This window comes from Pan troglodytes, chromosome 13 (assembly GCF_028858775.2).
Source record: "Pan troglodytes isolate AG18354 chromosome 13, NHGRI_mPanTro3-v2.0_pri, whole genome shotgun sequence".
Classification (NCBI taxonomy): domain Eukaryota; kingdom Metazoa; phylum Chordata; class Mammalia; order Primates; family Hominidae; genus Pan; species Pan troglodytes.
The window spans coordinates 16,201,590-16,226,817 of NC_072411.2; the positions used below are offsets into that span (position 1 = coordinate 16,201,590).

At 34.2% G+C, this 25,228-nt stretch overlaps 1 protein-coding gene across 5 annotated transcripts in view; it reads left to right on the forward strand.

The window, feature by feature from the left end:
- DPP10 (dipeptidyl peptidase like 10) overlaps positions 1-25,228 on the forward strand; it is a 1,405,070-nt gene that overhangs the window by 1,082,478 nt on the left and 297,364 nt on the right. For all 5 annotated transcript variants that reach the window (XM_063790352.1, XM_515752.7, XM_003309203.5 and 2 more), the window contains one exon: positions 9,164-9,238. In XM_063790352.1, the coding sequence (XP_063646422.1) occupies positions 9,164-9,238 (75 nt within the window). The remainder of the gene's footprint in view (positions 1-9,163; positions 9,239-25,228) is intronic.

Here is a 25,228-nt window from a genome sequence, read left to right on the forward strand (position 1 = left end):
AAGTTGTAAATTATGAAGACATAATGAAAACTCTTAGTTAACTTAGAAAATGTTAATGTAATTAATATGTAAAAACTCTTCCAAATCAATTGAAAATGAACAAAAAAATATAAATGGACTTTTTATCAGAAAATATTGTTGATAAATTTAAAAGCTGCTTAACATAATTCACAAACAGGAATATTTATCAACAAGAAGATAGTATTTTTCACATATCCTATTGGCAAAGATTAACCCTGATGTTACCATGTATTGGGAAGACTGTGGAATAATAGAGCCTCTTACTCCTTGATAGCAGGAATGTCATTTGTGTTTTTACTTTGGGTAAAATTTTGTCATTATTGTGTGAAGTATAACATTCACATGCCCTGTAATCTAAAAATTCCTTCCTAGGTATACACCATAAGGAAGCAATTGCGTGTGTATTTCAGGAAACAGGAACAGGGAGGTTTATTCAGTCATAGTTGCAAACAACCACTGGTCTCCTCAACTGTGCTTAGGAGCTATTAATGGATATTTCTGATAAAATGACCTGTAGAATGCATGGCTTTCAACCTTGGAGAATTAAAGTGCAAGTTTAGTAAATGAAAACCCAACTTTTAAATTAATTCACTATGTAAATTATTGTTATATCCTTGGGTTTCTGGTTAATGTCTAACTCAGTTTGCTTTGATACATATATATGTGTTTGCCTATATGATGTATAATTTAATCTTAGTTGGTCTTGAACTTTTGAAAGAGGCATCAGGTAGTCCATGATCATCTTATACTTCCCTTTATCACTCAGCATTTTGTTACTGATTCATGCATATTTGCATTTAACCTGTAGTCCAGTTATTTTATAACTACCAGATATTCTATTTATGTCATTCTCTTGGTTATATGATATGCCATTCTTTACATATATTACCATATATTTATTGTTTATCTTATATTTAAATTTAATTGGGAATTAAATTTTTAATTGCTAAATCTATCGTGATTGACAATACGTGAAGAGACAAAAGCTGCGACTAATCCAATTCAAGAGAGAAAATGATAAGGATAGAGTAGATATCTGTCTTATCTATTAATTCATATTTGTCTTTTCTGCTAAATAGATATCTGTCTTATCTACTAGTTCATTTTGTATTGCTGTAAAGGAATATCTGAGGCTGGGTAATTTACATAAAAGATGTTTATTTGGCTCGTGATTCTGTAGACTGTGCGAAAAGCATGGCCCTGGCATCTGCTTCTGGTGAGGGCTTCAAGTTGCTTTATTCATAGTGGAAGGTAAAGGGCAGCCTGCATGTGCAGAGATAACATGGTGAGAAAGGAAGCAAGAAAAAGAGAGAGGAGGTGCCAGGCTCTTTTTAACAACCAGCTCTCATGAGAACTAATAGTAAGAACTCAGTATGATAAAAACGGCACCAAGCCATTCATGAGGAAGCCTGTCCCATGACCTAAACACCTATCATTAGGGCCCCACCTCCAACACTGGGGATCAAATTTCAATATGAGGTTTGAAGGAGTCAAACATCGAAACTGTAGCAATATCAAATATGGTATCATTGAGGAATATATATGAATATATCAAATCTGGCACAATTAAATATCTTTTTTATTTGCTAACCTATGTTTTCTCCTATTTTTGGGAATTATTAATTATAATGCTAAATTAATGATGTTATATAAACCTAAAATGAGCCTTTGAACCATCAGCTGTCAAGAAGATTTAGTCTGTGAAGCACTATTATTTTTCTGTTTCTATTTCATAAAAAGAAAACTCAGCCATGGTAAAAAAAGTTTTTTTACTTAATATTGGACATTATAGTTTCCCTTCTTTTTATACATATGGGAATTGCAAAGCTTTTGGTAACCATTATTTTTCTTACACTAGAAATAAAATCATATTACTAATTGAAATACTTAAAATATGCATGTTTTAAAATAATAATTATATTGTTTTTGTTTATGAAATTATACTCTGTAAAATGTGCCTGATGGGCTATCAGAACAAGAATGAAATTAAGTAACTTTCTACTGGGCAGCTCCGGTCTACTCATCTTATAAGTATTACGTTACACACATTGTATAAGGCCATGGTGAGGAAAACTCATACTGAAATTCTAATGTCAAATTTTTTAGGACTTCCATAGCTTTTATATGCTGTATTCTTTAATGCAGCTGTGCTTGAAGGTAACAGCACCATTTAAAAATATATATATACTTGATATAGGATGATTATAAAGCACTAAGACAATTTGAAGAATCATTAGACCAGCACAAACTGAACTTCACATAAATAATTTGCATAAATATGGAAGTTACAATATTTCTTTTCTTCTTTCATCAGCCCATAGCTTTTCCAATTTATTAAAGTGTTGGGTGGAGAAATATTGGCATGACTCTCAAATTCACCTTTTCTGCCCTACTTTTTTAAGTTATTAATAGATTTCAGTGATCATTAATTTCCACTTTCTGCGAAAAATAAAAATTGCTTTTTAAATGTTTTAGTGTATGGCCTATGACGTAAATGAATAGAATATTATTTTGGCTGTTTACATTTATTGAGCAATAAAAATATATGTGCGTCAGTCTATATGGATCAGTAGGTATTGATTCAATACTCATAAAAATTACATAGTTGTATCATGGCATTTTCTGCATTGGGTTGTTTTATTAAATACTCCAATATCAAAATGCATGGTAACAAGAAAATATATATATAGAGAGAGCATCTATTATGTTTACAAAATATAGATATTGCAGATGTCAGGAAAGAGATATAATTTAAGCACGATCATAATTAATTAGTCAGCTAAGAAAAGAGAACATGAAAAAATACACAGTAAAAAAATTGATTTTAAAATTTTCTGCATATATAGCCAGCTATAGCTACAGAGAACAATCAAGCCTTTGTTTACAGCTAAATTATAAAAGCTATTTGCTTCTTCTCTGTTCTTAAAGCCAGACAGTGAAAGAGAGTGTGTCTTTTGCATCATTCTAGGGACTGCTGCCTCCTTTCCCAGCTTCTCTTGATTTCCCTTTTCTTCTTTTCAACTAGATCGTAATCTTTTTCCCTCTTCTCCTCCACTTATGGTCCACTGGCTTTCTAAAATCCTTCCTCATGTTCAAACCAGGGAATTTGGTCATTTATGGACTGCACTATGAAAGAAGCATTTTCATAATATATACTTAATTACATGTTTCAAAATTAACATCTTTCCAAAATGATAGATGGCTTTTCTAAATATTTTTGTCAGGTATCAAAAAACTAATAATGAGATTGAGTAGTGAGGGAAGTTATACCCTAAATAAATTAAATATAAAGGATGGCCGGGCGTCGTGGCTCACACCTGCAATCCCAGCACTTTGGGAGGCCAAGGCAGGTGGATCATGAGGTCAGGAGTTTGAGACCAGTCTGGCCAACATAGTGAAACCTCGTCTCTACTAAAAATACAAAAAATTAGCCGGGCGTGGTGGCGGGCACCTGTAGTCCCAGCTACTCGGGAGGCTGAGGCAGGAGAACTGCATGAACCTGGGAGGCACAGGTTGCAGTGAGCCAAGATAGCGCCATTGCACTCCAGCCCGGGTGACTGCAAGACTCCATCGAAAAACAAAACACAACAAAACATAAAGGATATGTGTGTGAATATTTAGGGAGTTTGATGGGCTGGAGGTTGAGGGAGCAGGGAAAACATCATAGGATCCAAGAAGACTTACATTTTTGTCTCCATCATTCACTATCTGTTAAAAATGTACCCATCTACACTTTCAGAATTATTCAGCCAAAGCTCCCGGAGCATGATTTTTTTTTAAATTTTGTAAATAGAGATGTCTTTAGATATTTTTATTACCAGCTTATTCCAAGGTCTAGAACAATACACATCCCTACTACACAGTTCCTAAGGTTCTGCCGTTTCTCAATGTTAAGGCAACCAAGTCCTTTATACCAACTTGTGTTGATTGTAACTGCATCTCTCATTCTGCCTTCACTCAGTCTTTTCTCAGTCTCAAGTCATACAAATGAATATTTTATGTTTTCTGGCACTTCTGACATTTAAGTTTGTGTTTAATGATTTCTTGCTATGATTTTTAATATCTGACATCTTGGAATACCATCATTATCTCATTTTCTACATCTAGTTATAGTGTTTCTGACAAAAGTGAATCATTGTAATGGGGCCTCTTAATAGGGACATTACCGTGGCAATAAAAGATGTAAATTGCAGTTCCAAACAACCTAGAAGTGCAATCACGAAACAGTGATCAATGGTTAGATGAACTGCACGTGTAATTAAATACATGTGAGGTCACATGAATCACTTGAGCTAAGAAGGACAGGGAAGGCTTAAAGGAGAAGAATTAGGATGATCCTTCAGAGAAACACAATTTGAGTAAGGAAAAGGGAAAGGTGAAGGTGGTATAGCAAGTAGAGAAAGTTGAACAAAGGTGCAAGAAAAAGAAAACATGCACATTTAAAGAATACAAGCAATGGTACACCATGTTCATAACTGCATGATTACTGGCCCACCCGGTAGAGCATGTCATTTGGGGAACTTGTTCCTTTTCTTTAGAGGGGATGGATTTACACGGAACATAAACTTTCATCTATTACTCTGTATAAATGATTAAAGATGAGGCTTTCTGGCATCTCTCTTAAACTCCAGGCTTTTTATCCACAAATCCTGCACATTTCCTATTGGCTATCCTTCAGGAGCGATAACAATAATGTATATAAAATTCGAATGTCTAAAACTTTCCTCAAAATATGCCTGTTTTTCTTTATTTTCTCCAGTGAGAATGTTACAAAAGTAACATTCATCCAATGATAAAAACTTGAAAACCTGGAGTTATTCTGTATACTTTCTTCTTTCTCCATCTTCAAATCTAATCCTTATTTTTTTTTGTATTTTATTCACCACCTCTCCTGTACATGTCCCTTTCACTCTTTGCCTCTGCTTCTTCCTTAACTTTGTAACATTGCTTTCTTGGATTGTCACGAGCCTCTTACCGTCTCTCATGAACTCAAGATGTCACCAGATCTAACTAGTTTTTCACCCAGTTGCCAAGGTAATAGTTCTAAATTCAAACCTGATTTTGCTTCTTTCTTGGCTTTCAGTTTTACCACTTATGAAAACAGTAATAAGCACTGGCATATTCATGTTGACAATAATGCATACTTCATACATAGTAGCAGTAATCTATGGAATCATCCCTCATCTTCCCAAGAATTGTTTTTAAGCTACTTGTGCATTTTTTGAAGTTTATTCTCATATTGTAGGTTGTAATTCAAAACTGGCAAGCTTGTAGGCTCCAGACAGAATCTGGCCCCCTAGTATATTTAGGATTGAATCAGAATTTTAAAATTATGAAATTATAAGTTAAATTTTGCTTTCTAACTTTTTTTGAAAAAAATGGAAAACTAGCAACACTGTGTGTATTTTTCTATAGGACATTGTATCTGGAGCTGAGGAGCTACTGTGCTCTTTTAAATAGGCGGTCTGACTACTCCACCTCTCTGTGATTCTTACACAGATAGCTTCAGTCTTACCCTGCTTACCCAGTGGTTTAAAGCAACCATGTTTTGGACCCTTGCTCTACCAGTGACTAACGAGATTCATGACACTCGTCTTATCCTGAACAATATGGAAAGGAAAACATCCTAGTGGGTTTGGTTTCCCAACTTTGTAGCACCTTCAATGTCTCCCTGGGGGCTTGTTGTACAGTGAATGTTCAACACATAAGATTCGCTTGAATGGAATGATACATACAAAAGAGGTACCACAAAATGTTCCCAAGCTGCCTGAAAACATACATTTGTTTCTCTACTTGATCAAATACCTTGTCTTTCTTGCTTAATTCATCTAGTTAATCACCTGCATATTTGCTTTACTCTGTTTATCATATCTTGCTTGCCTTCAACAGAATGTACATAGATGGCAGGATTCATGCATTTTTATGCCCTTTGTACTATTTTGGATGTCAAAAACTGGACAGGCAGGCATCATTGCTGAGTAATGGCAATGAACACATGTGGAAATTACTTTTGCATCCTTTCATTTAAATAGTAATTAAGTTGTTAAATATGAAAGTACTGTAATAGCATTATTGGCAATAATCAACTTCCCCAAACCACAATTTGAAGTCATATTAAGTTGAAATTAAACCAGAACTATTTAATGTCTACGATTAGAATCAGTGTTGACCAAGATGTCTCCTGTGGCTGAAAGAAAGAATACCCCAAATGCAATAAATAATAACATTAAAGGCATACACTAAGAGGGATTGACCTAAGATTTCCAACATCTTCTGGCGTGTTGACTAAGCTGCCGAGATATGTTTCTTATTCGTGTATCATCAGTAAGTTTCTCTGCAGCATCAGTGACCTGCCCACGACTCTTTAATTTCGAGAAGATTCAGCAGCTTGGGCCCCTGAAAAGATATTTGGAAAATTTCCCAGTTTATGTGCTGCATAAGCTTGAGGCAGTAGAGGGATAATTAATAAAGTGCCAGACTGGGTAATTGTAGGAACTGTAAAAGATACTAAAACGTTGTTACCGGAGGCACAGACGCACCTGTGAAAGCGTGAAGTTAATTTGTGTGAGGAACATCACATGAGGGTGGATGAGGATGAGGGAGGTGAGATTTCCTTTAAATTAATTCAGACTTTAGTCAGAGAAGCTCTCAAAAAAAAAAAAAAAAAAAACCCTCCTGCTAGTGAGATAATGTAAGGCTATGAAAAGAGGCCCCCCTGGACTGTCTTGTTACGTATGCTTCTCTCTGACCTTGAGAAAGGTGTAACAACTGCAACGTTGGAATTTTCTAATCCCTGTAGGACAAGAATGATGACATTGCCCTATCAGTCTTTACATAACAGCATACCATTTGATACTGTCCCCTAGAACATTTCCTTAAAAACGATACACCTCCTGATACTATAATGTTGGATACTTTGTGTGTCCATTGTCACCCCAAATTCCCCATAGGTTAATTTCTATCAAATTTCAATATACAATAAAGTAATGAGAGAGAGAACTAGGTTGTATCATAGTATTGCCCTGAAGACTGTTTAAAATCATTGATAACTGCAAAGTTCCTAACAACTTGCAGACCACATGATAGATGACTGATCAGTGGTAGCTGCTAATGTTGTTATTTTCATGGTTATTTAAATGGATCTTTTAAAAACTAAAAAACAAAATTCTTGACATGAATTGTTGCCAGTGAATGTTGTTATCTTCTTCTAAAATGCCTTATATGTAGATTGTTCACCATAGGTGTAAACCCCCATACCTTAGCATTGCCATATGGCAATATGTCTCGCTGACCATTCCATTCTCTTGCATATCTGGCTCAGGAATTAATAAGCTATGTCATTCCAAAAATGATTCTCTGATACCAATTGAGTGCTCTACAATTCAATTCAATATGGAGACTAATTACCAGGAATTAGCGTACACCCACAGTTAAGGAGCTCAATTCCCCTGGTCTGTCCTCACCTCAGATGCCAGCTGCCAGTCCCTGGTTCCAATGGTACTGAATTATGTCCAACCTGGCTACAAATGTGAGGGTTCTCATTACCCCTTTTCAGGCTGGAGAATTTCTTAGAATGACTCAAAGAGCTCAGACGAGAGCTATTCTTATGAGTAGCAGTTTATTGTAGAGGGTACAAATGAACAGCAAGATGAAGAGATATGTGGGGTGATGTCTGAAGGGGTCCCCAGCACAGGAGGCTCTTTCTCTTTGGGCTGGGGTACATCACGCTCCCAATGCATCCATATGTTTACCAACCAGATGGTTCCCTCAACCCTTATCACTCAGAGTTTCTAAGCAAGGTTTCATCACTTAGGCATGATTTATTGAATCACTGGCCGGCTGCTGAACTCTGATCTCCAGGTTTTCTCTCCTACCAGATCTTAGAGTGGGGCTGAAATTTCTAAACTTGTAATCGCATGATTGATGTGATCTGATGATCAGCTTAATCCTGAAACTATAAGCTAACGCCTCCCCTCACAAAGAGTCCTCTGATGTTGCAGTCGCATTAGCATGAAATCGAATAAAGTGCAAAGAAGTTTGCTATGAATAACAAAAGACATTTCTATCATTCAGGAAATTTCAAGGGTTTTTGGAGCTCTGTGCCAAGAACCAGAGAAAAGATCAAATATATATTTTATTATACCACCCAAACTTGCCAAATATTGATTAGTCTGAATTTCTTATCCTATCCATTGTGTTTTGGGGTCCCTATGTAAAACAAACAAACAAACAAAAACAAAACAAACTCTGACTTTACACTTTTCTGGACTTTATAGAGAGCAGTCTTATGGAAACTATAAGGTGTGCACAATTGTTTATGCACGTATTTCTCTGCAAATACCATGCAAAGTATCTATTATGCTTAAAATTTTATACAATTTATTTTGTGTTTTTTTGTTTCTATTTTGGAGTTTTTTCTCACATCAACTCAATGTGCTTGCCCTCTCTTTAGATATGAATTAGACAAGCATCTGTATTTCAAGTGAAATCTTTTTTCTACCTTGAATGTATGTGTTTCATTGTGTAGTTTAAATTCCTTCTGTCCTCAAAGTTGTTCAATTATTAGATTATAGGCTCAAAATTAGTCAAGTACAGTGTAGTAGTTTTTGTTTGACATCAAATGCAATGTTCCGTATTTGTGTTTTAATCTGTTTCACCCTGGGGATTGCCTTTAAAGAGAGTCTGTCTTTAATGTTAGTATCTTCTTTAAATATAAACATTCAACCAGTAAGAATACAAAAACACAGAGACAGAAAATTATGACAAACAGAATGTCAATACTTCTTTTCCTTTTGATTAATCTAGCATGCAAATTATAAAAGCATTTTGGTTACTCAGGAATTTCAATAGGCCTTTGAATTTTTTAAATAATAAAAATATTAACATATTCTTTAAGAGATAACATATAGAAAGATATATTAGCAAACCTGTTCTTACTGAAATGTCTAATATGTCCTCTTTAAGCTTTTTATAGTTATCTGAATAATCATACATACATACATGCAAATATGTATACAATATAAAAGAAATGAGAATGCCATTTTATAGTGCTATGAAAATTGACTTTTTTTTACCTTTATACATCCAAATTCATGTTAATAAGTTTTTAAATATAAGTGGTTTTTTTTTTTTCTTTTTCTAGGTAACCTTCAAAGCATCAAGACATTCAGTTTCACCAGATTTAAAATATGTCCTTCTGGCATATGATGTCAAACAGGTAAAGGAGTGATCTTCTTTGAGAATACTTTTTTTTGTGATGCATTGGGGTGACAATGCATAATTTTACTCAGCTGTAACTCACCTAAGCAAAATCTGGCATGTCTAGTAACTACCGGAGGACAGTAATGACTACTTTGCACAAAAGATGTTTGAAGATAATGTCCAAACATCTTCCATATCTGTACAGCAAATAATTGGGACAATTTGCCAAGTGCCTGTGCTGATCCAAGTCCATCTCTTGGCAGAGGAGAATGTGGCAGAGTTTAGCAAATCCAACAAATGCGGGCTTGTGAAAGTTTCAAGATAAGCCTTACCATATACTTGAGTGTTTCATGTGTGTACAGATTAGAGACTTTTCTAGTGGCTGTGCCTAGAGCTTCAGATGTGTTTATTGGGAAGGCAACTGCTGAAAACATTGACTCAGATTATGGTCAAGGGATTCTTTACTGGTATTTGTTTGTCAGCTTGGGGTTGTAGAAAATTTTGCAAATGGGGCAAGCCAAGCAATTAATTCTGAACAAATAAAATGTTCTAATTGAAATTAGTGTTTCCTTATTCCATGTGAGCCCTAAAGCACAATTAGAGCGATATGTATGGTTGTTGAGTGTTTTGTACTTAGGTATCATTTGCACGATTAAAAAGCAAAGTAAATGTTGGAAAGCCAATTCAGCAGATTAGTATCTGTAAAGAATAAATGATTGGAAATCATTCAAGGAAGTTTACGAGCTTTAAGATGAACAATAAAAATTTATGGACTTAAGGCAGGAAGCCTCATATAATGCTTTGAAAGCCTTTTGAACACATGGAATTTCACAGTTCGAAAGAACTGCTATTTGATGGCTTTAGTCTTTTGGAATATACATGTGCTATATTTTTAAGGTTATATTTTTTGACTTAAGTAATTTATGCTGTAAAAGACAGAGGGATTTTAGTCAAAGGCCTCTTTTCCTAGTATAGATGTTGGCCTGTTGTCTTATCTTTTGCTTTGAGTTATCTTTATTCATTAGGATTTTGTAAGTCATATGTTATAGTAAGAAAAATACTTGACATTTATAGACTAAAATATTATGCTAAAAAGTTTCTAACATAACATTATCTAAAGAATCTAAGCTTGAAAAGTCTGCTATATTAAACTGATCATGAACTTTTAAAAAATCAGGTTTCAGGAGCTATTGTAATGAAGACTGGAACTGGCAGTAGGACAAACACATAGATCAATGAAAGAGAAGAGAGAACCCAGAAATAGACCCTCACAACTATGCCTAATAGATTGTTGGCAAAGTTGCACAAGCAATTTAATGGAGGACAGTCTTTTCAACAACTAGTGCCAGAACAATCAGATATCCATAGGCAAAAAATAAAAACAGAAAGCCCACAAAAAACAAAAACATCATATTGGCTTAAGGCACACACCTTATACAAACTCAGAATGGCTCATGCTTTTAAATGTAAAGTGTAAATCTATAAAACTTTTAGAAAAAAATGTTTGGGATGTAAGGCCAGGGAAAAATTTCTTAAACTGTATACCAAAAGCACAGTCCAAAGGAGGATAAACTATTGTTCCATGATAGACCCTGTTTTCAGGCTAAAAATACAAGTTACAGTCTAGAAGAAAATATTTGAAATTCCCATGTGTGACAAAGGACCAACATTCATATATAAAGAATTCTTAAAAATGAACAGTTAAAAACAACAACTATAACAAAAACACAACTATACAATCAGAAAATGGGCCCAGACATGAAGAGACATTTCACTGAAGATTTACAGATGGCAATAAGTACATGAAAATATTTGAACATTACTAGCCAATAGGTAAATGCAAATTGAAACTACAATAGAATGTCACTACGAATCTATCAGAATGGTTAAATTTTTTTAAGTGACCACACCCAATGATGGCAAGCATGCAGAGAAACTGGATCATTCATACATTGCAGTTGGAATGTTTAATGGTACAGCTACTTTGGAAGATATTTTGATAGTTTTTTTTAAAAACTAAGCATATATTTGGGTTGGTTCCAAGTCTTTGCTATTGTGAGTTATGCCACAATAAACATATGTGTGCATGTGTCTTTATAGCAGCATTATTTGTATTCCTTTGGGTATATACCCCGTAATGGGATGGCTGGGTCAAATGGTATTTCTAGTTCTGGATCCCTGAGGAATTGCCACACTGTCTTCCACAATGGTTGAACTAGTTTACAGTCCAACAATGATAGACTGGATTAAGAAAATGTTGTGGGGTGGGGGAGTGGGGAGGGATAGCATTAGGAGATATACCTAATGCAAATGACGAGTTAATGGGTGCAGCACACCAACATGGCACATACATACACATGTAACAAACCTGCACATTGTGCACATGTACCCTAGAACTTAAAGTATAATAAAAATAAATAAATAAATAAATAAATAAATAAATAAAAACCAAAAAAAGAAATCTAATTATACCACATAAATAAACCAACATTTATTTAAACATTAAAAAAAAAACTAAGCATATACTACCATCCGACCCAGCAATTAAATTTCACTGGACAATTCCTTCAAGTCATTTATCCCAGATACATAAAACTATTCACACAAAAACCTGTATGCAAATATTTGCAGCAGCCTTATTTATGATAGCCAAAAACCGAGACAGCCCAGATGTTCTTCAAAGGATGAATGGCTAGATAAACTGTGGTCCATTCATCCCATGTAATAAATATTCAGCAACACAAAGGAACAAGCTTTCAATATAGACAGAAACATGGATACATCTTCGGAATTATGCCAAGTGAAAAAAAAAAACAGTCCCAAATATGATTGTTTGTATGATTTCATCTATATAACATTCTCAAAATGACAAAATTAAAGAAATGAAGAAGAGATTAGTAGTTTCCAGGAGAAAAGGAGGGAAATGAGAGCAGCTTTTTTTATTTTATGGGACAACAAGAGGGATCTTTGTGGAGATAGAAATGCTCTGTATCTTAATTATATAAATGTCAATGTCCTTGTTGTTTTCTTGACCTGGTTGTTTACTTGACCAGGATTTCTTATAGTTTTATAACATAATATCAGTGGGGAAAACTGGGTGAAGAACACCTGTGATCTCTCAGTATTATTTATTATAACGGCATGTAAAAATAATTATGTCAAAATAAAAGATTTTAACTTGAAAAAGCTGTAATTTTTAAAAAAGTCCTAAAATAAGGCAAACTTTTTTTTTTTTTTTTTTTTTTTTTTTTTTTTTGGTGGGAGGGAGGCCGAGAGTTTCACTCTTGTTGCCCAGGCTGTAGTACAATGCACGATCTCTGCTCACTGCAACCTCCACCTCCCAGGTTCAAGCGATTCTCTTGCCTCAGCCTCCTGAGTAGCTGGGATTACAGGCATGCACCAACACGCCCAGCTAATTTTGTGTTTTTAGTAGAGATAAAGTTTCGCCATGTTGGTCAGGATGGTCTTGAACTCCTGACCTCAGGGGATCCACCCGCTTCAGCCTTGCAAGTGTGAGCCAACATGCCTGGTGGCAAAAGTTTTTGTTTTTTTTTTTTAAATTCAGTTTCAATTTATTTTATTAAGTGTATGGATTATGCGAGATCATTGAAATATTTTACCCCGAACAAGTTACTGGAAAGAGGTAAAAAGATTTAAGTATGCATTTCCACATTTATAGTTTTATGCAAATCTGATACAGCTTTAAAGATTAGTGAATGAAAATAGTTAAAAGTAGTAAAAAATGATCAATTATTAAATAAACTAGTGAAATTAGTTTGACAACTTTTGTATTCTTGTCCAAGTCAGTTGATTTCTATCTAGAAGAACAATTTTTACTATTTGTTTTCAGGGAAGCTGGTTAACTGTCTATGAAAAGTAAAACTGTATTAGGTTATGCCAGATCATCCCTGATAGCATCACAATAACCATTCTTAAACACAGAAACTGAAATTGCTTTTTCATCTTATTTTTAAATAGTAACTTTGTGCAATTTAGGTTTATGTTTTTAAAATGTGGAATAAGGAACATAAAACTAGGTTAACTTTGAGTATTTGGACAAAATAGGGCACAAACTTTTAAAAATATAATTAACAATATAAACATAGTTATGGACCAGTCTTCATATTCTTATGGTCTTTTTTTTCTTATCAAGGAACAATAAAGATACTTTATGACAAAATAACTGGAGGTGAAAGAATGCTAGCATTTAAATAAATTTTAGAAACTTTATTTCACCATTTTATATCATTTCACTTATTTATTCATTTTATTTATTAATTATGTCCCAGGTGCAATTGCTGGGCTGTATATTATAGGGTGTATTTGTGGGTATGCTCACATAAATTGACTTATCTCCTTCAAGAAATTTATAACCAGGAAGAGGTGATATGACACAAACATTTATATCCACAGCATATAACATCATGTTATGTATCATACATGTGGTAGTCTCAAAGAATAAGGAAAACTTTTACTCAGGGTAATCATGTTAGAGAAGAATCATATGCTGGGCTTTGAAGAGCAGACAGCTAAAAATGAATAGAAAAGCAGGAGTTTGAGACCAGCCTGGCCAACATGGTGAAATGCCATCTCCACAAAAAATACAAAAAATTTAGCTGGGTGTGGTGGCACACACCTGTAGTCCCAGCTACTTGGGAGGCTGAGGAGGAGAATCACTTGAACCCAGGAGGCAGAGATTTTAGTGAGCTGAGATTGACTACTGCACTCCAGCCTGAGTGACAGGGCAAGACTGTGTCTCAAAAAAAAAATTAAATAAATAAATAAATAGATAAATAAATAAATAAGGCAAGCAGTCATTCTCACTCTTGGCTATGGCATTAGAATCATCTGGAGAGTTTTACAAATTATTTATGCTGAGGCCCTCTCCTGCAGAAACTCTGATTTAATTGGCCTGAGGTATAGCCCCAGCTTTGGAGTTTTACAAACTCCCCAGGAGACAATGTGCAGCTAGGGTTGAAGACCATTGAATTTAAGTGAACTGATCTCTTCCACCCATTGAAGACTTTCCAGATTTCAGAAAAGGGAAATATTAGAAATAAAAATAAAAACAGCTAATTATTTAAACTGCATGTATTTTGTACCAAAGTCTTTACTTGTACACACTTAATCCTTATATCTTTTATTCTTGACACACAACAGTAGTTGGTGTTATTCTTCCTTTATTGGCGAAAATACAGAGACTAACTTACCTAATGTGATTCAAGATTGAAAGTTTTTTTTTTTTTTTTCCTGAAACAGTGGGTCTCAATGTACATGCTCAGCATAGCAGCATCAGCATAGCCTGGGAAGTTATTAAAAATCCAAATTCTCTTGTCTCATTGAGACAGAAACTCTAGGAGTGGGCCCAGCAATCTGTGGTTTGACAAGCGTAAGTGATTCTGATGCATTCAAGACTGAGAACCAGTGTTTAGGGACCTGATTCCTTAAACTGCAAGAGCTCTACCCAAGAAGAGAGCTAAGCAGCCAGAATCTCCCCATATGCAGGACAAAGATTAATAGAAAATATCATTTAAGAATGATGATCTATCCTGTTTTTCTTTAGTTTTTCACAATTATTTCTTCCTGGATTTAACGTCCTACTGTTGATTTCTGGCCTTGGATGTTGCTCTAGTAACAAATTTACCCTTCAAGGTTAATGTTTGATCTGTTTTCATTATAGGTGGCATAGTGGGGTGTGCATGGAATTTGGAAGAAAATATGTGTTTAAATTCAAATTATCCATATTAAAATTTGTATTGAAATATAACATACCTATAGGAGCTTGCATATACTATGAAGACAGCTTGAACTTCTATAAACCAAACACCTCTATGGTGCCATCACCCAGATAAAGCAGCAAAACATTGCTGTTCTCCATTCTGTTACTACGAGCCACAAAGGAGAACACTGTCTGCATTTGTAAAGATTAATTCTGCCTGTTTTTGCACTTTAGGTAAATTCATACACTATGTACTGTTTTGTGTATCTCTTATTTTACTCAATAATTAGTTCATAAAATATATCCGTAGTTTTCAAGTATTGTATAACAGATTGTACATTCCCACTATGATATCCCATTCCATTGCACATATCACAATTGATCCACTCTACTGTTGATTAGATTGTAATACAGATGTAGATGAGCAATGCATTATTGTATAGATTATTTGTCTGATCACTCTCTATTTCCCATCCATTACTCTGCTTCTTCTTTGACACCTATTTCAAAAAAATATTATTTAAGAGGGCACAGACATTTTTTGGGTGCTTAGATAGTGCATCTGCCATGGAAGTGTGTTTATCAATGTAAACCTCCCAAAGTCCCGCTTCTTGGCTGTTTATATCATATTTTACAGAGGAGACAGACTTAGAGATATTAACTAACTTCCTCAAGGGCCCCAGTTCACAGTTGCAGAGCTGGGAGTGAATTTTTTTTCTTAGCTCCAAAGTCCCTAGCTTTTCGATTACTTTGTCATTTTCAGAAAGTTCTTATTTATCTTTACAGATTAACTGTGTATTTTCCTATTTATTTGAAATCATATCAACTAATTCCTGATTAATTAATTGGAAGGCAAGTGAAACATATTACAATATGTATTTAATAAACATATTACAATATCAAACAATATATGATTTTCAATACTCAGTACTTAATATACTTCTCCAGACGTAGTGGTTAGACATTTTATTTTTGTATTTGCATCTTTACAACTGTTTCTCAAAATAGTCAATGAAATAATCATTCTGGAATGCCTTTTAATGCCATAAAATTAAAAACATACTTTTAAAGAAGATGAAAGCATTCCAAAATATGGCAAATCATGATATGTTAAAACCTTGATGATCAGAATATTTGTAGTTAATATTTGTCATCTAGTATTTTGATATTCAGCATATCAGACTAAATTATTTTTTCAGCATTCTGAGTCATGTATATAAATAGTTTTAATTTAACCAATAAATCTATGTAATTTTATATATTATCCATATATATTTGGAATTATTGGTCCATTGGAATTATTTAACAATTGTGTTTTTAAGCCATCCTTAAAAAGTCAAGAGTCCTTTACCGCATTTTTTTAAGGACAAACATGAAGTAAGGAGAAATCAATTTTTTTAACCTTTTTAAACAAATTTATAGTTTTATAGTTGTCTTGTTTGGATTTAAAATACACCATGTCAAGTAGACTAGTTAACTATTTTACACTGTCAACCACTTTCTTAATACGTCTTATGTTTGTTATCAGAAACTTTGATTAAATTTGCTCTTGTTTCAGCAGAATTAGAACTGTCCTCTATACATAATGGGACATAAATCTGCATAAGCCTTAGCTTTTTCTGAATGCAAGAGTAACAGTTGAATGAATCCTTTAAATCATGTCTAATAGAGGGAACAAATCAACTGTACCTGGGCTACATCTGCTATGTTAGTAGTATCTGTCCTCTAAATTCGATGCTCTGCAAAAGATCAGCATTGTTATTTTCTACAGTTAGATGCATTCATTTCAGTTTAGGTCTCTACTATTTTATAGCTCTGGGTACAGAATTATTTTTCTGGTAAGTATCTATTTTAACTAAGAAGTAATCCTGTAAAATGCATCCTGCATGCACTACTGCTTTAAGAAGTAACTCTTCTCTAGTGAATTATCTAATTAAAGTCTGGACCTTAATACTTCAGTGCTTTACAATTACAGATACATATTTAAGAATTCTAGGGGAGTACATAATCTGGTTATAGAATTATCTAGGCTGTTAAGATTCATACATTCGGGGTTCACTAATATTTCAAAAAATACAAACTCAAAGAAAGCACAGTCTGGGAAAGTTACTGTGTTCAAACATGTGGGACTCTGAGTTCATCCTGAAATCCTCCTGCCTTCTAGTGCCCATAGAATACTCACCTTTCCTCGTTTGTAGTTGCTGCTGCTGAACTGCCTTCCTATGTAACCTTCTCCTTACTACACAGAGATATTAAGGCATTAAAAATAAGTTAGTATCAATTTTGGAATATTTCTTTTGGGTTAAGGCAAAAATTGAAAAGTCCCTAGGAGGTGGACAAAAAGGAAGGAAAGAAGTAAACACAAGAAATATTTTTGGAAGCCAGTATTTACAACATTTTTTGGTGAAAGTTACTAATGTATTTATCAATTTATCACTAATTAAACAACATACTTTTATTTATTTATTTATTTATTTATTTTTTATTATTATACTTCAAGTTTTAGGGTACATGTGCACATTGTGCAGGTTAGTTACATACGTATACATGTGCCATGCTGGTGTGCTGCACCCACTAACTCGTCATCTAGCATTAGGTATATCTCCCAATGCTATCCCTCCCCACTCCCAGCACCCCACAACAGTCCCCAGAGTGTGATGTTCCCCTTCCTGTGTCCATGTGATCTCATTGTTCAATTCCCACCTATGAGTGAGAATATGCGGTGTTTGGTTTTTTGTTCTTGCGAGAGTTTACTGAGAATGATGATTTCCAGTTTCATCCATGTCCCTACAAAGGACATGAACTCATCATTTTTTATGGCTGCATAGTATTCCATGGTGTATATGTGCCACATTTTCTTAATCCAGTCTATCATTGTTGGACATTTGGGTTGGTTCCAAGTCTTTGCTATTGTGAATAATGCCGCAATAAACATACGTGTGCATGTGTCTTTATAGCAGCATGATTTATAGTCCTTTGGGTATATACCCAGTAATGGGATGGCTGGGTCAAATGGTATTTCTAGTTCTAGATCCCTGAGGAATCGCCACACTGACTTCCACAATGGTTGAACTAGTTTACAGTCCCACCAACAGTGTAAAAGTGTTCCTATTTCTCCACATCCTCTCCAGCACCTGTTGTTTCCTGACTTTTTAATGATTGCCATTCTAACTGGTGTGAGATGGTATCTCATTGTGGTTTTGATTTGCATTTCTCTGATGGCCAGTGATGATAAGCATTTTTTCATGTGTTTTTTGACTGCATAAATGTCTTCTTTTGAGAAGTGTCTGTTCATGTCCTTCGCCCACTTTTTGATGGGGTTGTTTGTTTTTTTCTTGTAAATTTGTTTGAGTTCATTGTAGATTCTGGATATTAGCCCTTTGTCAGATGAGTAGGTTGCGAAAATTTTCTCCCATTTTGTAGGTTGCCTGTTCACTCTGATGGTAGTTTCTTTTGCTGTGCAGAAGCTCTTGAGTTTAATTAGATCCCATTTGTCAATTTTGGCTTTTGTTGCCATTGCTTTTGGTGTTTTAGACATGAAGTCCTTGCCCATGCCTATGTCCTGAATGGTATTGCCTAGGTTTTCTTCTAGGGTTTTTATGGTTTTAGGTCTAACGTTTAAGTCTTTAATCCATCTTGAATTGATTTTTGTATAAGGTGTAAGGAAGGGATCCAGTTTCAGCTTTCTACATATGGCTAGCCAGTTTTCACAGCACCATTTATTAAATAGGGAATCCTTTCCCCATTGCTTGTTTTTCTCAGGTTTGTCAAAGATCAGATAGTTGCAGATATGTGGCGTTATTTCTGAGGGCTCTGTTCTGTTCCATTGATCTATATCTCTGTTTTGGTACCAGTACCATGCTGTTTTGGTTACTGTAGCCTTGTAGTATAGTTTGAAGTCAGGTGGTGTGATGCCTCCAGCTTTGTTCTTTTGGCTTAGGATTGACTTGGCGATGCGGGCTCTTTTTTGGTTCCATATGAACTTTAAAGTAGTTTTTTCCAGTTCTGCGAAGAAAGGCATTGGTAGCTTGATGGGGATGGCATTGAATCTGTAAATTACCTTGGGCAGTATGTCCATTTTCACGATATTGATTCTTCCTACCCATGAGCATGGAATGTTCTTCCATTTGTTTGTATCCTCTTTTATTTCCTTGAGCAGCGATTTGTAGTTCTCCTTGAAGAGGTCCTTCACATCCCTTGTAAGTTGGATTCCTAGGTATTTTATTCTCTTTGAAGCAATTGTGAATGGGAGTTCACTCATGATTTGGCTCTCTGTTTGTCTGTTGTTGGTGTATAAGAATGCTTGTGATTTTTGCACATTGATTTTGTATCCTGAGACTTTGCTGAATTTGCTTATCAGCTTAAGGAGATTTGGGGCTGAGACAATGGGGTTTTCTGGATATACAACAACATACTTTTAAATAGCATCTTTTTATTTTGAAATAATATAACTGTATTATAGAGAATCTGAAAATACACACACAAAAAAAGAAGATAAAAATAATGCCTCTATCCACCTCCGTTTTTTAGAGAAAACCACTGTTAATGTACTGGTTTATCTCATCTAATTCTTATTTATTGTCATTAGTATGTAATATTTTTTCCACTTATTGACAAAATTATAAAAATAGTATAACACAGTTTACTGTCATGAACATTCCACTATGAACATTGTTCCTTGTCTTAAATATTTCTCAAAAACATTATTTTAATGACTTTACAATCTTTTCATGTGGTGATATCATAATTTATTGAACTCAATGTCTTTAATATTTATAGATAGTTGACAGATTAGTACTCTCACTATTACAAAAATCTGTCCTGCAACGAACACTAATAAATATCTGTCTTTGTTTATTCTCAGTTAAATTAATGAGACTGAAATTATGGGATTATATATTTTCTACATTAATTAGTGTTCTTGATGCATATTGGTAAAAAGCCCACTAGAAAGCAAAGTAAATGTATGCTTCCCCAGTAAAGAGAAAGAATTTAAGGTTCCTTTTGGTTTATGATGCTATTTTATAGGACACGAATACTTTTTCTAAGGTAAATGAACAAACATAAACAACAAAATTATTTATGGATAGGAGAATCTGTGATATGTTAGCAGTTTCTGATTCCTTCTTACACTGAAAGCTCTGTGATTCATATTCACTCTCTAAGTGCAAATATCTAAGCTCAAGTCATTGAGAAAGCAAACCTATTTTAAAAAAATAAACACCTTCAATATCAAATAATTGCCTTCATTACTCTGGTAAAATTACAGTAGGATTAATAGATGAGTAGAATTAGCAAGCGATGGAGTAAAAGTAAGGTTCTCCTCATAGGAGTTATTTAGTGAGACATATTTTAAAATTGTTACTACACAAGACAGTCCTTAATTGTAAAACATAATGGAGTCATCATTTGTATCTATTCACAGGTAGTTTATTTCTATAGAAATAATATCATGTTCTCATTTTAAACTGCAAGATGCAGGTTCCAACCTTCTTCTTTAGCTTTGCATACATTTACAACATACAGGTAAATTTGAAACATGTTTTTAGAATAGGTACCTATATATAATTGTATTAAGATTATGGACTCTTCTTTAGTTCAGTGGGTTCCTGCATGTGCCTGTTTTTAATTTTTACTATCATGAGATAAGTACCTAAGACAATAAAGCAACCTATTTCCTTATGGTGTGTTGACTGGCAAAGAATCCCCTTGCACATGGGGAGGCCACAAAGTAGAAATAGGCTTAGCATGGAGAAAAAGTAAAGTGAGTCCCTATATATTTGGCAAATATTAGGTTGAATGTGAGTTAAGCAGTTTTCTCTATTATAAGGCTTTAGAGAGATTTGAATAAGTTAGTGTATTATAATTTATCAAATGGAAGACAACATAGTTATTGCACCCTGACTTTACTTGAGACACATCACTGTTTTGTTTTGTTTTTTTTCCTCATGGATCTGTGTATGGTCTGGAACAAAAAAACATACTTTGAACAGTAGTATATTAGGAAAATACTATGATACTAAGTAAAAAGGTCTTATTCTGGTCACCTAATAATGACGCACATCTGCCGAACTTCATGTCATAAAGCAGTAATTTATTGTGATCATAGATTCTGCAGATCAGGGTTTCTAGAAGGGCTTGGCTGTACATTTCCCACTCGAAGGCTTATGTGATTGATGCCAGATGTGGGGGCTGCCGTCATCTGAAGGCCTGGCTGAGCTGGGAGCTATACTTTCAAAGTGGCTCATTCACATGGCTGGCAAGTTGATACCAGTTGTTGACTGAGAACCTCAGTTTTTTCCATATGTAGCTGTCCACAGGGCTACTTCCATGTCGTCATGAGAGGGCTTAAGGCTTCCCCCAGTCTGGGTAATCCAAGGGAGCCAGGCAGAGTCTGCAACACTGTAGCCTTGAAACACATAAACCATCACTATCACTCTAATGTTTGTCACACAGGCACAGCTGTGATTACAGGTGGGAAGGAAGCACATGAGGCCATGAAATTCAAGAGATGAGAATGACTGATGGCTCTTTCCCTTGACACAGACCCTGAAACAAAGGAAGTAAATTGCATGAAGACTTGGAAAATGCCTCAGGAAATCACGATAGGGTTCTGAATACTAGTTAGGTCTAGTGAGGTTAGATGGCTTTGAAGCTGGCTGACTAGCCATATCCAGAGAACTGTGATTAATTGATATTACATGTGAGAGCCTCCATGGATCGATCAGAAACCTATATTATTATGTATTATTAATATTTTCATGTCTGTTTCTTGTTCTATACACTTTAATGAGTTTAAAATAAATAGATAAAAGTATACTTATCATAGTTTTGAATGAGCAAGGTAGAATAGAGGGTTGATTTACAGATAATTTATATAATCAAGATTACAGATAACCTAGGGGTGGCAATGCTGACTGGAGTTCAAATGATTAAACTTAACAGTGTTTAGAGTGAATTTAAGCATGCATTTTATAAAAATCTGGCTCCCAAAATGTCGCGTGAAGGATAGTAATGGATACACTAACTTAAGTAACGTTATTGGCCACAGCTCAGTATAAATTCAGGCTGTCGCATTAACTTTAAAAACACCGATAAATTTTTAGGATGGTTAATAAAATTAAACTACCTAGAACCTTGTGCCAATACTGTAGTCACCAGCCACATGTGTCTATTGAGGACTTGAAATGTGATTAGTCCAAATTGAGGTAAAAATTGTACTTCCCAGATTTTGAAGACTTAATAAAAAACAGAAAAACATAATATTAATTATGTATCATATTCATGATATGTTTAAATAATATTTGGGATATACTGGGTTAAATAAAATATATTAGTAATTGATTTAACCAGTTACTCTTTATTTTCTATGAACATAGCTACTGAAAATAAGCTTACATATGCTGGGTTTGGGTTGCATTTCTGTTGCTCAGTGCTGCTCGGCGGATACAGGAGGTGGATATATCAGTGTTCTAAGGGCTTATTGGAAAACACCTGGGATACTCTAGCCAATTAGAGGCTGTATAGGAGACAGTCATAATTCTCAAAGATTTAGCAATTGTGATGAAGGAATTATGTAATTGTGGAAAAGGAAAACTCTGGAAAATATGGGAAGAATAATAGATATATTCAGTATTGGAGGGCTATCACAGAGAAAAGAAGTTAGATATATTTCTAAGCATAAAACTAGGGCCCTTGATATGAAATGGTGCCAGGAAGGCAGATTTTGGTTCCACATAATGAAGCCCTCTCTTAACACTTGTTTTTTCACTAATAGAAGGCCTAGTGTTGAAGTCAGTGAGCCTTTTTCTCTAGAAATATTCAAAAGATGGGTAGATAATTGTCCATCACAGGCATTGTGCAAGGAAATCTACCATGGGTGAGTTATGTTGAAATAGTTAAATTTCACTGTTTTCCATTAATCCAAGAAGGATAACAGTTTTACTTCTGAAATACATCATACCATGAACACAGGAAAAAAAGAGATGTGACTTTCGAACTAATATGTCAAGTTTGAAATGTTGCAGCTTATATGGACCTTGATTTTTCTTGCTACAAATTTCAGTCAAAAGCAGTAGACTTTGTTCCATGTAATCGTATCTATTTTGAAAAGTATCAAATATGGAATAACTTTTCAGAGAACCGTAACAGTAATAATTCTTAGTAGAAACAGAAAACTTAAAAAAAAAAAAAAAACACAACCAGATGTACACACAGAGAAGAAATTCAGAAGTAATATTTTCTAATTATACCAAGACAGCAATGTTATGATTCCTAGTTGGAGTTTATACTAATTCATTTTCAATTGTTTTCACGCTGCCTATTTTAAAAAGGAAAACAGTTAAAGGTTGTGTGTTAGTAAATTAACCAGCTCAAAGAGAGTGTATAGTGTGGGGGTCTCTAAATAGAAAGGACCTTAGTGTTTCTGAGGAAAGAAGAAATGTAGAATATAATTAGCCATGAGGTCAACACAGTTTTAAAAGACCTTGGCCAGAAAATGACCAAGGCTTTATGGTCAAAACATTTATACTTTATTTTTAAGAGCAAATTTTTGTTAAGATGTAAAATATAATCTACTGTACTTGAAATAGAGTGAAGTATTGCATTATGATGCTTAATTCTACTTACTTAAACTTCATGATGTTTAATTAAAATTCACACACATTTTTCTTCCCTTTTCCTCTTGGGATCATTTAAGGCTAAAACTGGAACTTAATCTGTGTGGTAAATCCAACACCAAGTACAGTGTATGTGCACATTATAGTCATTTGTTTGTTTCTTTAATAATTGAATAAGTGGGGGAAACAAAGCTTGTCTATATACGGAGAAAATATGCATTTTCTGCATCTTCCTAATTCCTTTTCAAGAGACTTGTTTCAAAATAAGAGATACCTTACAGGCTGAGGAAAAGCTAGTGGTATTTGTGTGAATTTTGATCTTCATAAAGAAACACTAAATAATCTAAGTTATTCGTGCATAATTTTGCACCTTAAACTAGTTTTGCACGTATAATTTTGCACTTAAACTTGTGAATACTGTCAGACAATGGTTTTCATCATATTTTCTTTCTGGATAAAAAAATTCTGTCCATAATATTTCAAATACAAAAACATTAGCAATTTTCAATCCGAGGATATCACTTTGTTATTATTACTTTTCTCCTTATAAAGAATAGAAGAGCACTTTTTTGCAGTTGAATTTCATTTAATATGTGTGCCTGTATAATAACACATTCTGAGGGAGAGCATTTTATTAATAATTTACATTTTCTTTGTTTGCAGATTGAATGATGCCATGAGAACAATTAATGGCATAGATGTTCATTTACTCTCCCTCATAATTTCTAAGCAAAAGTATTTTTGTATTTATTGATGGGATGCAAAATACAGGCATCTTGTAAAAGATACTGTGAAAGGGGAAATTTTCTAAATAACGAATGTTGTTAATAGTCATGATGTTTATGTAGAATATAAATCTAAAACCTATAATTAGGTTATTGTGGATTATACCTCTATTTATTAGTTATTCATTTATAAAATGAATTGTGGTATTTGTTTTCAGAAAAATGTTCCAAATTATGGGGCAATATCCCATGCCCCAAAAAATATCCTGTTTCCTGTTATTGGAGAGTTAGGTTAACTTAAAATTTTCCACTATTATAAACAATGTTGCGACGATCATCCTTGCCCTTAAAACTGTGGCTGCATTTCTGATAAATCACTGTATCAAGTGATACTAATTTTGTAGAGGTTATTGAGGCATATTACTGCATTTCATTCCAAGAAGTTTCAAACAGCACTTCCTCTAGCTTTGTGTTTATGTGTGTTGGGGTGTGTGTGTATGTGTGTGTGTGTGTGAGAGAGAGAGAGATTTTTTAAATTTAACCTTTTATGCATTATTAGTTTTGTGGGTGAGAGAATTGCATAGAAAGTTCAGATAATTTGCTAAAGATCTGCTGGATAATAGCAGACCTGGGATCAGAATCAAAGGCTCATGATATTAGTCATAATGTTAACATGATCTTTTTGTGTTAAAATACTAGGTTAATTAATCATAAATTCATTCAATAGCTATCCATGGAAAGCTTACTATGTAAGCTTTCTCCTGCACTATATGCCATGGATATAGCACAGAACAAAACAAATGATAATCCCTTGCATAATAGTGGGGAGAGATAAAGATAAAAGAAAATAAATAAGTAAATTACGTAGCATGTTACATGGTGGTAAGTGCTAGGGAGAATTTTATTTTACATTTTATTTCACTTTTACTTACTTTTAAGTACAG